The sequence below is a fragment of the Hemiscyllium ocellatum genome, chromosome 10, assembly GCF_020745735.1.
Source record: "Hemiscyllium ocellatum isolate sHemOce1 chromosome 10, sHemOce1.pat.X.cur, whole genome shotgun sequence".
Classification (NCBI taxonomy): Eukaryota; Metazoa; Chordata; class Chondrichthyes; order Orectolobiformes; family Hemiscylliidae; genus Hemiscyllium; species Hemiscyllium ocellatum.
This window is the reverse complement of record NC_083410.1, coordinates 97,774,907-97,791,328: the sequence shown is the minus strand read 5'-3', so window position 1 is coordinate 97,791,328 and position 16,422 is coordinate 97,774,907. Positions and strand designations below refer to the sequence as shown.

The following is a 16,422-nucleotide window of genomic DNA, read 5'->3' as shown; positions in this document are numbered from 1 at the left end:
GGCCTGTTGGCATTCAGCTTTTACCAATTAGACCATGATTTAACCTGACAGTTCAAGGGGACATGAACACCTTGAGTTTGTGTGATAACAATGGCACGCACAGTTCATCCCCTTTGACCTGTTAACGCATGGATCGAGCTCCCTGTCCAGTTGTAGCTGACCGATGGGAGTAATATACCTCATTGATGAGCATGCGACTGGCCATGCTGAGCCGGGTCTTGGGTCCAAAGTGACTGGTTATCATGATCCTTAAACTGGCCTCAGAGAAAGACAGCTGATGTGGGTAAGCTGACAGCAGCTCGTCCACCATAAGCACCGAGGAGTTGCGGCAGAAGTTGGCTGTGAAAGAAAGATAACAACTTTAAGCCTCACGGTTAAAACTCTTGCCAATAATTGTACAAATTCTGGACTGGCTGGATAGCACAGTTCAAACAGCCCAAACACTGGGCTCCCTATGGGATTTTATGTATCCATTGTACCATTGACTGACCATGCTTTGGGCTTTCTTCAGGCTTTTGATTCCAGTGGTTTAGTGATCTCACTCCCCAGAACTTTCATCAGAGTCCTACCATTTGTTTATATCGCCAACCTTTTGAAAATTCCTATTGATTCTGTTTTTATGAGTGTTTCGGTCAGTGCGTTCTGGATCACAACAATCCACTGAGCAAATTAAGTTCTCATCTACCCTTGAAATTTTGGACAACTATTGTAAATCCTCTTGCTACTGACTAAGTGTCTCCCACCCCCTTATTCTTGACTGTCCCCTCTCATTTTAGTCAGGATGACTGACCTCCCACTTACTCACTACACTTTCTGAGATCGCCTTTCCAGTAAAACCTCTCTCCTGTTCCCAGATTTCTCTTCCACCCTGTCAGTTCAACAGACATTGCTTGTTGTCTTGCCTGTGAGAGTGCTCCCAATGTTCCAGACAACCCACTTTCTAACTGTTGGCAACATGCCACTTGCAAACTGACCCATCAATCCCAAACAGCAACTATTTCACCTTAAATCTCCCATTGCAACATACCATTGCTTTCCAGTCATAGAGTTATACAGCACGGAAACAGGCCCTTTGGTCCAACCAGTCCACCTCAACCATGTTCCCAAACTAAACTAGGCCCATCTTCCTGTGCTTGGCCCACATACCTTCAAATACTTCTTCTTCTTCATGAGCTGATCCAAATGTCTTTTAGATGTTATAATTGTACCTGCATCCACCACCTCCCCTGGAAGTTCATTCCATATATGAATCACTCTTTGTGTAAAAAAAGTTGCCCCTGTCTTTTCTAAATCTTTCTCCTCTCACCTTAAAAATATGCCCTCTAGTCTTGAAATCCCCCACCCCAGGGAAAAGACACCCACCATTCATCTATACCCCTCACGATTTTATAAACCCATCCAATGTCACCCCTCAACTGCCTACGGTCCAGTGAAAACGTTCCCAGCCATATAAATCAAACTTCTTCCACTCTAGGCCGCATCCTGATAAATCTCTTCTGTACCCTCTCCAGCTTAACCATATCCTTCCTATAACAAGGCGAGCCTGAAAAATCATTCAACAAATCTTCCACATTGAGGTCCTTCTGTCTGGCTTCCATCTGATTTATAAATCTGAAACCGTGACTGACATTCTGCGTAACTGCAACCAATTGTCGGTTAACATTGTCCTTCCTCTTTGTGGTGCTCAGGGTCCCCTCACTCTGCTGTTATCCAGCCCTATCAGCCTGCCCTATCTGGTTTAACACCTGCCCACCCAACCAGTGCATCTCCTGTGTTTCTTAGCTCTGTTATGTCCAGTTGCTTCGAGAATTCCCCATGGATCCATTCTGTCCTATTTAGCGTCAACCTGGCACCATCATTGGCAGGGACCAAGTCAGCATTGACTTGCATGTTGTCAGTACCCAGCTCCACCTCTCTGTCGGTCACCACCTTCTGGTGACCAGCTCAGTGTTGGCAGACTGCGTCAGTGACGGTACATCACAATCGAGTCAAAGTTGAATCCTGGTGTGCTTTGGGAAGATCAGGACGTTTTAGCTCTCATCACAGATCGCGCTCCCTTTCCACTGATTCCATCACGGATTCGTCAGCCACTTGCTCAGATTGTGCAAAATTCCCAGCAGCCATTGCAATCCAACGTCAGTTCCCAAACCCACATCCTGCCAGATGCTGCCACTGCTCCTGGTCATCTCCTCAACTCCGCTGGTCATTATCCCTCCCTATTCTTTTAGTGATGGTCATTGCTGCTAGCCACCATGTCACCTTTTGTTGCCCAGCTCTGTCTCTCCTCCGTTTCTAGTCCTCCTGCCATAAATCATCGAATCCTACATTGTACAAGCAGGCCATTCAGCCCATCGGCTCCACCAGCCACCAAACAGCACCCACGCAGACCCAACCTATCCCTGTAGTCCTGCATTTCCCAAGGCTAATCCACCAATCCCTAGTGTGCAAACAGGCCATTCAGCCCATTGCCTCCATCGACCTCCAAATAGCACCCACTCGGACCCAACCTATCCCTGTAGCCCTTACATTTACCAAGGCTAATCCACCAAGCCTGTGCATGTCCCTGGACACTATGGCCAATTTAACAAAGCCAATCTACCTAATCCGCCCATCTTTGGGAGGAAACCCACGCAGACACGAAGGGAATGTGCAAATTCCATGCAGGTCGTCGCTCGAGGGTGGCATTGAACCCAGATCCCTGGCGCTGTGAAGCAGCAATGCTAATGGGCTTGGGGTATCAATGAAAAAAGCACGGGTAGTTGTTCTTTTACTATGCCCCCTCACCTCCCATCTGAAGCCAGTCCTGTTCCTGTTTTGTGGAACTGCCAATTAATCAATTCTCTCTGCTGTCTCCCTCCATTCCACTAAACTTCTCTTTCAGAGAGGTGGGGTATGGTGACAATGTGACTGCAGTTATAATCTAGAACCCCAGGCTAATGCTCTGGGGACATGGGATCAAACCTTACCATGGCAGATGATGAAATGTGAATTCAATAAAATCTGAGATTAAAAAGCCAGCCCAATGGTGACTGTGCGTCCATCGCCAATTGTCATAAAATTCATCTAGTCATCTAGTCCTTTAGGGAAAAAAATCTGCCATCCTCATCTGGTCAGGTCTGCCTTACATTTATCTGCAGATCCACAGCAATGTGGTTGACTCTTGTATTGTTCATACAGGCACGAACTGCTTTTTAAAGGCAGGACTGCACAGGTTCCTATTTTCCGATACAATGTCTTATGTACAAACTACACGATGAAAAATATTTCTGACTTCTTTCTCATTTGCTTTTTTTTTTGCAAAAAGGTCTCTAAACAAAAACTCACTTCCAAGAACGTGTGTGTGTGTGTGTGCGTGTGTGTGTGTATACCCATGAGTGTGTGTCTGTCTGTGTCCCCATGTATGTGTCCGTGTTTGTGTGTGTGCATGTGTCCATGTTTGGCTATGTGCATGTATGTGTATGTCTGTCTGTGTTTGCATGTATGTGTATCCGTCTTTACGTGTGTGAGTGCATGTGTGTGTGTCCGTCTTTGTGAGCGTATGTGCACGTGTCTGTGTTTGTGTCTGTGTGTGTGTATCTGAGTGTATGTGTCCGTGTCTGTCCTTTTTGTGTGTGTGTGTGTGTGTGTGTGTGTGTGTTTGTGTACATGCATGTCTATCTGTGTTTGTGTGTGTGTGCATCTGTTTCTGTGTGTGTGTGTGTGTGTGTGTGTGTGCTGTGTCCATGTTTGTATGGGTGTGTCCATGTTTGTCTGTGTGTGCATGCGTGTCTGTATGTGTGTGTGCGTGTGTGCGTCTCTGTTTGTGCGCATGCTGGCATCTGTCTCTGTGTGTGTTTGTATTCACTTGCTTGTTCAGTCTCTAAACTGCATTACTGAGGGCCAATCGGCAATGTTGGGAAGAGAACTCCACCCTTCCACATGATATGCGTGGTTGCTGCAGCTCCCTGTCCTCCAAGCAGAGCTGACTTCATTTCTCTGGCCCCATTTTCCACAGTCAAAGTTAATGTCTGTATCCTGTTGGGTGGTTGACTCTTAACTGCCCTTCGGACGTCAGGGGGAATGGGCAAAAAGTGTTGGTCTAGCCAACAATATTCACATCCCATAAAGTCAAGTAATTGCACATATTAAGCACCTCCTGGTAAAGTGAATCCTTTAGTGTGAGGGGCAAGGCTGAAAATGAGACATCGTTGAGCATGAAATTTACCAAGAGGTTGCCTCCAGTACATAGAATCTGAATTGAATTGAATTGAATTTATTGTCACGTGTACCAAGGCACACTTGCGAGCAATACAGGCAGATCACAGAGTTCAGTAGCATAGATAAGGAAATAATAGGTAATTTGAACCGTACCTTTCTTCAGTAAGACCACGGTTGCGTCACAGTTGCTGTTATCGTCCATTTCGGTATTATTTGCATTTCCATTCGCCATGTTCACAGAAGTCTTCTTCCATTTATTTTCAAAATAAATCTGCATCACGTTGTTGAACCTGACACCCATTAGAGCAACCATTAGTGAAGATCACAGCATCACTCTTCATTAGCTATCTTTAAAGGCAGAAGCTTACACCTTGAAACTAATTCAAATGCGTGTTTCCACAACCCTTGTGAAGTGATACCGTGCATATTTCATTGTTGTGAAACAGCAGGGAGGGTTTCCGGGAGATATTACATGACTCTCTTCTTCTGAATGAAACGGGATGGTGTTGTTGGCCAGTTTTTGCAGGGTGGTGCACTGTACAGCATGTTATAGTCAATCCAATTCCCAAATAGTAACCCTATGTCTCACTCTGAGTGCCCCAATGTCTCAACCCTGCTTCACCTCCCAATCCCTCGGGAGATAATTTCAAAGCTCTGGACCATTTCCTAACTGTCAGTCACAGCCAGTGAAATGTAACCTTTCCTACGGGCAAACCTTTGACCAGGAGTGGATTAACAATTCATTGGAAAGCAAATTGAAATCGTCAGTCAGGGGCCGAAAGTGTGATTCATTTGCACATGCTGCAGCTACGTGCATTCACACACAGGGTCCTGTTCTTTGTGGGCTGTGGAGACACACAAACCCATGGCCTTGCCCAGACCAACCTTGTCAGGTTTGAGTTTGATCAGTTAACTAAGACTGACATGGCCAATCCTGCACATCCTTGGACTGGGGGAGGAAACCCATGCAGACACAGAGAGAAAGTGAAAACTCCACACAGACAGTCGCCGGAGGCTAGAATCGAAGCCAGGTCTCTGGTGCAGTGAGGCACTGTGCTAACCACTGAGCCACGGTGCAGCTATTAATTGCCTGAGTACATAAATCAGTACCTATGCTTCCAGGGTGTGAAGGATTGAGTAGGCAATAACCTCTATCCACAAAGAAAAGTGCCTTGGTTCTTATCTCACTGACTGCCTTAGATCGGGATTGACAAATCAACTGACTGTACGTGTATAAAGCAAATAACCAACACCTGGTTTGTTTGTGCAAGTTGTTTTATCTCTGACTTAATGGATGACTGGTAGCGACATGACGGATTTTATTGATTTTCTTCTTCTGTACAATGTGGTCACCGATGGTCAGGCCAGCAATTGTTACCCATCCTTATTTGAACCCAAACTGAATACTTGCGGGGCCATTTCAGTGGATAGTTAAAATACAAAGAGCGCTTGCAGAGTGCTCCCACCACAATAATGCTCGATTCAGTGGAATATCCAGCTGTGGAAAAATCTGTACTCACTTCATAATCACAATGTAGACGGCATACATTGATATCAACACCAGAGATTCCCACCTGAATGGAGGAAATAAAAACATGCCCGGGATTAATCGCTCAAACACTCCACCGTGTTAACCTCGATATAAACAGTCATTTCTAAAGGTCAGTGATGCAAGAAAACGTCAAATAATGATTGGTGTGTGTGTGTGGAGTGTTGATGGGAAATTAGACAGTGTCAGTGAGGGAGTATTGATGAGGAGTGAGGGCCAGTGAGGGAAATGTACAGATGAGGGGACAGGGAGAGGAGTAAGGAATACTGCTGCATGGGGAGCGGGTGAGGAGGACTGATGGGGTGGGGGGGGAGAGAGAGAATGGATGAGGGGCAAAGGGGATGGGAATATTGGTGAGGGGGGAAGGGAGTGATCAGTATTGATGACGAGGGTGAAGAGGTAGAATGGATGAGGGGCGAAGGAGAGGGGAATTTGGTGAGGGGGGAAGGCAGTGAGCAGTATTGATGACGAGGGTGAAGAGGTAGAATGGATGAGGGGTGAAGGAGAGGGGAATATTGGTGAGGGGGGAAGGGAGTGAGCTGTACTGATGACGAGGGTGAAGTGGAAGTGTATTTTACAGCTGGATGAGATTGATTGCATTTGGAAAGGCAGGTGTTGCTGCGTGCACACAAAAAACTAAAATAGAGCAAATGTATTCTTAAATCTATTTCCGAAATAGGATAGTTTCTTTTTTTCTACAAATTCGTAATAACTGTCTGTGTTTTCCTTTTGTTGTGAATTGGTGTGCTCGATTAGTAAGGAACATTGAACTATGGAAGAGAAATTCTGATTATTTGGCACTCACCAAGATACTTTTTCATCATAAATAATCTGGGGAAAAACAAAACAAAAAAGATTTAATTTGTGCAGGCGCTCTACCATTTCGCATTATTTCAAATTCAAGAGAGAATTAATTCCCGATGAAACTAAGCAAGGCTTCAGCAATAAGGATTACTAACTAAAGGAAAGGAATACCTTGAAGCTACACACTGCAGTCGGGTTTTTGCAGGTCACTGCTGCGATTAGATTATTTGGTTGCTGTACCAGGGTCACATGTAGAGAGGGTGTAGGTATCTCCCCCGTGTTCACATGTGGAGAGGGTGTAGGACACTCCCCCGTGTTCACACGTAGAGGGTGTAGGACACTCCCCCGTGTTCACATGTAGTAGGTGTAGGTTACTCCCCCATGTTCACATGTGGAGAGGGTGTAGGACACTCCCCCGTGTTCACACGTAGAGGGTGTAGGACACTCCCCCGTGTTCACATGTAGTAGGTGTAGGTTACTCCCCTGTGTTCACATGTAGGAAGGGTGTGGGACACTCCCCCGTGTTGATATGAACCGAGTGGGTCTGACACTTACATTTTTTCCTCACATCACCATCATGAATCATTGGATGGTATTTTATAACCTGTGTCCCGCGAGGCCACAAATGATGTGTGCAGTGAGTCACCGTGCGTTGCTTTGTTTTGATTTGATCTTTCAGCCGATACTGGGGTCAGTGCATTTGATAACTCCAACAGTCAGGCAGCAGAGGGAGTGTGAGAGTGAGGGAATCCTATTCCAATGTGTATCAGCTTTACCATCAGCTGGTAAATGCAGATTCAGTCAGTTTTCTGGTGCATCAATGCATTGATTTGTCATGTAGTTGTTGTCATTATGTGGTCTTACTAAGTGGAGTTGAAATGCCCATCAGCCATGATTGAATGGCGGAGTGGATTCGATGGGCCGAATGGCCTTACTTCCACTCCTATGTCTTATGGTCCTTTGGTCATTCTCTGATGTGTGTGCATGCAAGAGCACTCCGCCAAAGCACCGTGCCTGTCCGTCTGCTGTTGTTAGCCTGGGTTGTGGGGGATATGCTTTCATCTCAATGTTATAAATTAGTGGGTTTGATTCCACTCCATTCCCTTCAGCTCAAAGGCCAGGCAGAATAACTCAGTGTGGTCCTCAGAGAGGGCTGCAGTGTCCGAGCTGTTGTAGTTTACCCAAGATATTAAACTGAGGATCCCTTCACCCTCTCATTAAGGTCTCATGTCCTGCTTTATTGAAAAGCAAGGCTATTCTCCCAGGTATACTGACCCATCTTTATCTCTCAAACAACATCAGCTAAACAGATGGTCCGGGCACCATGTGGGATCGCACTGTGCTTCCTCGCAGGCAAAGAACATTTTTCGTTGATGATTAAATACTCTGGGAGAGCCTGAGGATGGGAAAGCCACTATATAAATGCAAACTCCATGTTTTGTTTTGTGGATATTGGACCTTAGCAGATCAAAGGGCTCATGCTGACTGTGGTCTCTCACAATCAGCTAATCGTTTAGCACGGCTCAGTGGTTAGCACCTTCTAGGAGAAAGCGAGGACTGCAGATGCTGGAGATCAGAGCTGAAAATGTGTTGCTGGAAAAGCGCAGCAGGTCAGGCAGCATCCAAGGAGCAGGAGAGTCGACGTTTCGGGCATGAGCCCTTCTTCAGGACTCTCCTGCTTTTCCAGCAACACATTTTCAGCTCAGTGCTTAGCACTGCTGCCTCACAGAACCAGGGACCTGGGTCCGATTCCACCCTCAGGCAACTGTCTGTTTGCACATTCTCCCCGTGTCTGTGTTGGGGACCTCTGCTTTCCTCCCACTGTCTAAAGATGGGCAGATTCACTGCCATGGCAAATGCAGGATTACAGAGATAAGGTCTGGTTGGGATGCTCTTCAGAAGGTTGGTATGGACTTGATGGGTTGAATGTCTTGCTTCCACACTGTAGGGATTCTATGATTCTAACCTCATTATACCGAGCCACAAAGTCTGGGTCAAATCAATAAGTGGTAGCAATTAGCTCCACAACTACTAGAAATTGATTTTCTCTTATTCTGTTCATTGTTTTTCTGGTTTAACCATTGCAGTTTGAATTTCAAAGTGATCATTTAAATCCTTCACTTGTCCATTTATTTATTTTTATTCATACACGGGACGTGGGTGTCATTGGTTGCTCAGCATTTAATGCCCGTCCCTAGTTGCCCTTGAGAAGGTGGTGGTGAGCTGCCATCTTGAACCGCGGCAGTCCACCTGCCATAGATTGACCCACAATGCCCTTAGGGAGGCAATTCCAGGATTTTGACCCAGCGACACTGAGGGAACAGCGATATGTTTCTACGTCAGGGTAGTGAGTGGCTTGGAGGGGAACTTGAAGGTGGAGGTGTTCCTATGTATCTGCCTTCTTCTGGATGGACGAGGTCGTGGGTCTGGAAGGTACAATCTGAGGATTTTTGGTAAAATATTTGCAGTGCATCTTGTAGATAGTACACACTGAGCATCAGTAGTGGAGAGAGTGGAGATGGTGCCAATTGAGTTGGCTGCTTTGTGCTGGACAGTGTTGTTGGAGATGCACCCATCCAGTCAAGTGGGGAGTGTTCCATCACACTCCTGCCTTGTGCCTTGTAGATGGTGGACAGGATATTTTTGTGGCGGGGAGTTGGAGGGGGAAGTGAGTTACACACTGTCGACCAATATGTGTCTTTTCTAGGTGCTGCTAGACCTGGTTTTCTCTAGCACTTCCTGGGTTTATTTCAGATTTCCAGCATCCGTCATATTTTGATTTTATTTGAGGGCAAACACCAAGTTGGTCTTGCCTTCATTCCTGATGAAAGGCTTTTGCCTGAAACGTCGATTTTCCTGCTCCTCAGATGCTGCCTGTCCTGCTGTGCTTTTCCAGGACCTTTCTCTCTCGCCTCTAATCTCCAGCATCTGCAGTTCTCACTTTCGCCTTTACTGCAAGTGGACAGATACAAGGAATTCCTGCCACAATTGTGCCAAATTTTGATGGGACTGCACTTGGAGTGCAGTTTTGATCTTTATATCTATTGAAGGATTAACATACTGTGGAGATGGGGCACTGAAGGTTCATTAGCTTGGCTCCTGACACAGTGGGGCTTGTCCAATGCTGAGAAGCTGAGCAAACTGGGCCAGTGCTCACTGGAATTTAGAAGAATTCGAGGTGCTCGGATTGAAATGGAGAAGGTTCTGAAGGCTAAGCAAGACACTGAGGGGTTGTTAGGGCAACTATTGGTGAATCTGGAACACAGAGGCACAGGTTCAGGATAGGCAGGTCAAGAGGATCGAGATGAGGGAAGATTTCTTCATTCAGTGGGTATGTGAACCTTTGGTGTTCCACGTCCCACAGAACCGTGGATGCTCCATGATAGAGCATATTCAAGATTAAGATGCTTGCTATTTGGTCTCTCAAGGACTCATGGGATGTGAACAGTGGACAGAAATGCGTTGAGGCTGGAGGTCAGCCATATTGTATTGGAGCGGACCTAAGAGGTTGTATGGCTTACACTGTTTCCCACTTCTCACGTTCTTAGATACAGACAGAAGAATTAAATGGCACACATTTAGTAGCATCTACACTATGGAATGTTAAAAAACTGAAGGACTATATCAGGGTTCAGAGGATTAGCTGTCAAGGACACAGGTTCGCAAATATGGCTTTTATTTTCTTGACCACATGAACATTGAGGGGTATAGAACATGATTTTATACCTTCAAAAAAAAAACTACTACTTCTTCTGACTGGGGATATCAGGAATTAGGAAAATACTACTTAATTCTGACGGTAGGTCATTCAAGGGTAAGCCTAGGAAGCACATAATCACACAAATGGACAGTGGAAATTCAGAATTCTCTCCCACAAAAGGCTTTGCATCTTGGGGGAACAGGCTGGGCTATCAACAGAATTTCGGGTAACTGACAATATCAAGAGATATGGAGCAAAGCAGAGTAAATGGCGTTGAATTGTGGATCAGCTATAATCTAGCTCAGAGCCCAGAGGGACTGAAATGGCCTCCTGCTGTACTTGAATACTTTTATAAGGACCTCAAATATATTTTCAGTTGAAAGCATTTAAGAGCGCATGATTTTCGCTTCCTCACGGAAAACTAGACCTTTTTCTGAGTAAAGACATCAATAGGCAATGATTCTTTTATGTCAGTTCGTAGCATATTCTATTCTTCAGTGTGGGGAAGGCATGATTAAGATGCAGCATGTTCACCGTTATAGATCAGCTGAGGAACTGTCAATCATTCCTGTGTTGAGACTGATCTCCAACAGTGCAGTCAGGATTGAAAGCTAACAAAATGAATGAGCCCCCAATTTCCAGCAACAACAGAACAATCTTGCAGACATGGAGAATAACCACCAGATGGCACTGAAACTCCAGGGTGCATTCAACAAATTTGAGCTTTTAACCCCTTCAGCTCCTGTGCTTTTGTAGATCTTTCAACGGGTTTGGCAGGTGCTGTAGAAGATTGTGAAATCAGAGTTTCCGAGTCCCTTACTTCCCTGACGCTGTCTGAGCTGATCTGCTGCCAAAGCCTTCAGCCACAGCCTTGCGGCCTTCATGCCTGACTTCCAGCTGAGGCCCTCCCAATCTAACCCTGCAGATGGAAATGCTGCAGTCTGTATCATAGCACAAGTGAAGTCCCATTCACACATTCCCCTCTGTGCTTGCTGACCAACACTGGGTGCCAAATTGGCTGCAGCTGCTTTCCTCTCAGGCCTCCATTCTCTTGTAACCTCCTCCAGTCCCACAACCCTTGACCCAATTCTGGCTTCATAGATATCCCTCACGTGAATTAATCCAGCACTGGTTGTCTTGCCTTCAGCTGCCCAGCTCCTGAGCTCTGGAACTACCTTCTTCAATCTCACTGTCTCCGCATCACTTTCCTCATTTCGGACATCCCTCAAAACTTGCCCTATTGGTCAAGCATTCGTCTTGTAAAATTCTCTGTCAATCTTTGCAACAGATAACATGAACTGGCTGGGTAATTGCTGGGTAGAAGAGGTTTATCTAGTTTGTCTACCATTATCCTGGCACTCGTATTATTTATTCACTCGTGGGATGTGGGCATCGCTGACTGGGCCCAGCATTTATTGCCCATCCCTAGTTGCCCCTTGAGAAGGTGGTGGTGAGCTGCCTTCTTGAACCACTGCAGTTCACCCGCTGTAGGTGGACCCGCAATGTCCTGAGGGAGGGAACTCCAGGATTTCAACCCAGCGACAGTCAAGGAACGGTGAGATATTTCCAAGTCAGGATGGTGAGTGATGTGGAGGGGAACCCGCAGATTAGATTAGATTAAATTACTTACAGTGTGGAAACAGGCCCTTCAGCCCAACAAGTCCACACCGACCCTCCAAGAGCAACCCACCCAGACCCATTCCCCTACATTTATCCCTTCACCTAACACTACGGGCAATTTAGCATGGCCAATTCACCTAACCTGCACATTTTTGGACTGTGGGAGGAAACCGGAGCACCCGGACAAAACCCACACTGACACGGGGAGAACGTGCAAACTTCACACAGTCGCCTGAGATGGGAATTGAACCAGTGCTAACCACTGTGCCACCCAATGGTGGTAGCGTTCCCATGGATCTGCTGCCCTTGCCCTTCCAGGCGGAGGTGGTCGTGGGTTTGGAAGGTGCTGTCTGAGGAGCTGCGGTCGATTTCTGGAGTGCATCTTGTAGATGGTACACACTGCTGCTACTGAGTATCAGTGGTGGAGGCAGTGGGTGCTGAACGGATGGTTGGGCCTACGTCACCAGGATGTGATGCCAACCCAGCGGGCCGCTTTGTCGGGGCTGGTGTCAAGCAGAGCAATAATCTACCCAGTGACGCCCAGTTTGGGTTCCACCATGGTCACTCAGCTGCCAGTCTCAGCTTTGGTTCAAAAGAGATGAATTGCAGAGTGAGAGTGAGGTGAGAATGACAGCCCTTGACATCAAGTGTGGCATGAAGGGCCTGAGCGAAACCGGAATTGATGGGCATCAAGATCAAGGTCTCCACTGGTTGGGGTCAGATTCATAACTGGCACTTTGGAAGATGGATTTGGTTGTTGGAGGTCAGTCATCTCAGCTCCAGGATATCTCTGCAGAAGTTCCTCAGAATAACTCCCTAGGCCCAACCATCTTCAGCTGCTTCATCAATGACCTTCCCTCGATCATGAGGTCAGAAATGGGGATGTTCATCAACAACTGCACAATGTTCAACACCATTCACGACTCCTCACTGAAGCAGTCCATGTTCCAATACAATAAGTTCAGGACAATAGCCAGGCTTAGATCGTACAGTGTGGAAACAGGCAATTTGGCCCAACAAGTCCACACCGACCCTCCATAGAGCATCCCACCCAGACCCATTCCCCCTCACCAAATCCACATTTCCCTGAACACTGTGGGCAATGTAACCTAGCCAATCCAACTAACCTGCACATTGTTGGACTGTGGGAGGAAACCACAGCACCCGGAGGAAACCCAAGCAGACATGGGAGAATATGCAAACTCCACACAGTCAGTCACCCAAGGTGGGAATCGAATCCAGGTCCCTGGCGTTGTGAAGCAGCAGTGCTAACCATTGAGCCACTGCGAGGCTTGTGCTGACAAGTGACATGTAATATTCATGTCAATAAATGCCAGGTAATCACCATCTCCAGCAAGAAAGAGTCAAACTACTGCGCCTTGACAATTTAAAGGCATTACCATCACTGAATCCCACACAGTCAACTCCCTGCGGGTTACCATCAACCTGAAACTGGTCAAGCCTAGCCATAATATTATAATGACCATAAGAGCAGGTCAGAGGCTGGGAACCCTGCAGCAGGTAACTCCCCTCCTGACACCTCAAAGCCTGTCCCTCATCTACAAGGAACAAGTCAGGAATGAGACGGGATATTCCCCACTCCCTGAGGAGGCTGAGGAAAATCGACATGTCCATAAGCACTCTTGCCAACGTTTACAGATGCACCATAGAAAACCTCCTTTCTGGGTACATAATGGCTTGATATGGCAACTGCTTTGCCCAGGACCAGAAGACACTGCAGAAGGTTGTGTCCACAGCCCAGACCATCTCGCAAGCCAACCTCCTACCCATGGTCTCCATCTACAAGTCTCGCTACCGCAGAAGGGCTGCCAACACCATCAAAGACCCCTCCCACCCCGGTAATGCTCTCCCACAACGTCTTCCATCAGGCAGAAGGAGAAAGTGAGGACTGCAGATGCTGGATTTCAGAGTCGGGAGTGTGGTGCTGGAAAAGCACAGCAGGTCAGGCAGCATCCGAGGAGCTGTAGAGTCGACGTTTCGGGCATAAGCACTTCATCCTCGGGCTAATACCTGAGATGTCCATTCTCCTGCTCCTCAGATGCTGCCTGACCTGCTGATACAGAAGATACAGAAGCCTGAACACACGCACCAACAGGTTCAAGACCAGCTTCTTCCCTACAATTATTAGACTACTGATTGAACCTCCCTAAACTCAAATCAAATGTCGAACTTCCTTTGTGTATTTCCTGTGTAACCTTGTGTACCTCACTCTGTCTGAGCACCCTCTGCTCTTTGTTGCTGCCCACACAGTGCGCAAAACAAAACTTGTCACTGCACTTCGGTACATACAATAAATCAAGTCAAATCAACCAGTTAATGTACATGGTTAATTGAAGGGAGATACAGCCCCACGCTGAGTGCTTAAAGATCTGTAGTTATTGATCCAGGAGACTGGAGACAGGACAGCCCCTTCTTACCTGGTTATATCCCACTTCCCTCCCAATGCTCGGAAGCATCTCCTGACACATTTCCCACCTTTTGAGACAAAACCCAATGATATTCTTACCAAAATGAGCGCCATCACCGATAAGGTGTAGTAAGTGGAATCTCTGATCAATGACCACCACGTCAATGGCACAACCTGTCAGCAGATACAGCAGAAAGAACATGTTACTTACTGTCCAAACAAGTCAAATCTCAACACTGTAAGCAATGGCTCCCTGAACTGGGATAACACAAGGTGGTTTGCTGAGTAGCATGGCACTCATGTTCTTGAACAGAATTGCCTGTAAGATGACATGTAACACCTTCTTAAGTGGAGAAAGCCTAAACACACTCGTTGTTATGTCTGTGAGTTACACCTAAAGTTGGATTCAAGGTAAAATCAGTGCAGTCTAACTCTGTCATTGGAAAGTTAAAAATCAGACAATACCAAGTTATAGTCCAACAGGTTTAATTGGAACCTCTAGCTTTCGGAGCGACGCTCCTTCATCAGGTGGTTGTGGAGAATAAGATTGTAACATGCAGAATTCATAGCAAAAGTTTACAGTGTGATGTAACTGAAATTATATATTGAAAATGACCTGGGTTGTTTGTTAAGACTGTCATCTTTTAGAATGGCCATGTTGGTTTCAGTTCTTTCAAATGTAAATTGCAAAACTGTTTTTTAAAGGTTACATTCTCAAGTTTGCAATTTACACATGAAAGAACTGAAACCAACATGGTCATTCTAAAAGATGAGAGTCTTAACAAACAAACCTGGTCATTTTCAATGTATAATTTCAGTTACATCACGCTGTAAATTTTTGCTATAAATTCTGTGTCTTCCAATGTTATTCTCCAGGATCACCTGATGAAGGAGCGTCGCTCCGAAAGCTAGTGCTTCCAATTAAATCTGTTGGACTATAACCTGCTGTTGTGGGATTGTTAACTTTGTCCACCCCTGTTGCTCTTCCAGCTAAAGGAGTTGACCCCGACTGAGTGTTGCAGACTGGCACATTCCAAGGTCCAGGACTACGTGTTGAGGGATGCACTGAAGCTTAGGGCAGCTGCCGCCAAGGCGCGGTGGGGAAAGACCATCGTGTAACATCTGCCTGCCTAAAGAAGAACAGGGGGCCCATGCAGTCATTTGGGCTCTGCTGACGCCTCAGCTAAATTATATGGGCATATGATTGAAAAATATACAGACTTGTATATAAAAATGAGAAATTCTGATCTGTGTATGTAAATGTTTACATATGTATGGCATGCTGAAAATGTGTTGCTGGAAAAGCGCAGCAGGTCAGGCAGCATCCAAGGAACAGGAAATTCGACGTTTCGGGCATAAGCCCTTCATCAGGAAACATGCCCGAAACGTTGAATCTCCTGCTCCTTGGATGCTGCCTGACCTGCTGCGCTTTTCCAGCAACACATTTTCAGCTCTGATGTCCAGCATCTGCAGACCTCACTTTTTCCTCCCATATGTATGGCATGACCAACTGTACAGACCATCAAATTATTTTATGAATAAAGTATATTTTTGAAATTAAAAAAAAGTTGCTAAAAAGACCAGAATTGGCTGCCCATATCTAAAAGCCCCTGTGTGGGTAATGACTTGTGTTGCACCATTCAGTTGTCGGATTTTAACAGGAATCCTCTTGGAAATTACTGGAGTGGGTGTGAGCAGCAGATGTAGGGTGACACTGCAAACAATCCTGAAGTGATTGATTTTTGTCCTCGGAATTGGTACGTTTTCCGACACTGTAACAGTCGTAAACCATTGAAATTGTGTCACACGCCCCACTCGATTTCCGATTGCTGGTAGCTCTGTCAGAGGAAATGAATAATGATTGAGACCAGGGAGCATTCGCCATATTGAAAATAAGGTTCTCTACAGTCACTCTGGCAGGCAGTAAAACAAGCATAGAAATTGCTGGAGAAACTCAGCAGGCCTGGGTTTCCGACTTCTCCAGCCCCCTCCCCGCCATGTTGCTGCCTGGCTTGCTGTATTCTTCCAGCTTCCTGCCTGTCTACTCTGGATTCCAGCACCTGCAAGTTATTTGTCTCTAGCATCAGGTTCTGAGCAGATTGGTAGTGTTAACTCTGTTTCTCT

The 16,422-nt window shown here is 46.2% G+C and overlaps 1 protein-coding gene across 3 annotated transcripts in view; it reads right to left on the bottom strand.

Annotated features, from left to right (window-relative positions):
- The window catches only part of slc24a3 (solute carrier family 24 member 3), a 379,752-nt gene that overhangs the window by 34,180 nt on the left and 329,150 nt on the right, over positions 1-16,422 (bottom strand). For all 3 annotated transcript variants that reach the window (XM_060831785.1, XM_060831784.1, XM_060831786.1), the window contains 5 exons: positions 14,398-14,472; positions 6,552-6,577; positions 5,718-5,771; positions 4,351-4,487; positions 179-339 (listed from right to left, as the gene is read on the bottom strand). In XM_060831785.1, coding sequence (XP_060687768.1) covers positions 179-339; positions 4,351-4,487; positions 5,718-5,771; positions 6,552-6,577; positions 14,398-14,472 — 453 coding nt within the window. The remainder of the gene's footprint in view (positions 1-178; positions 340-4,350; positions 4,488-5,717; positions 5,772-6,551; positions 6,578-14,397; positions 14,473-16,422) is intronic.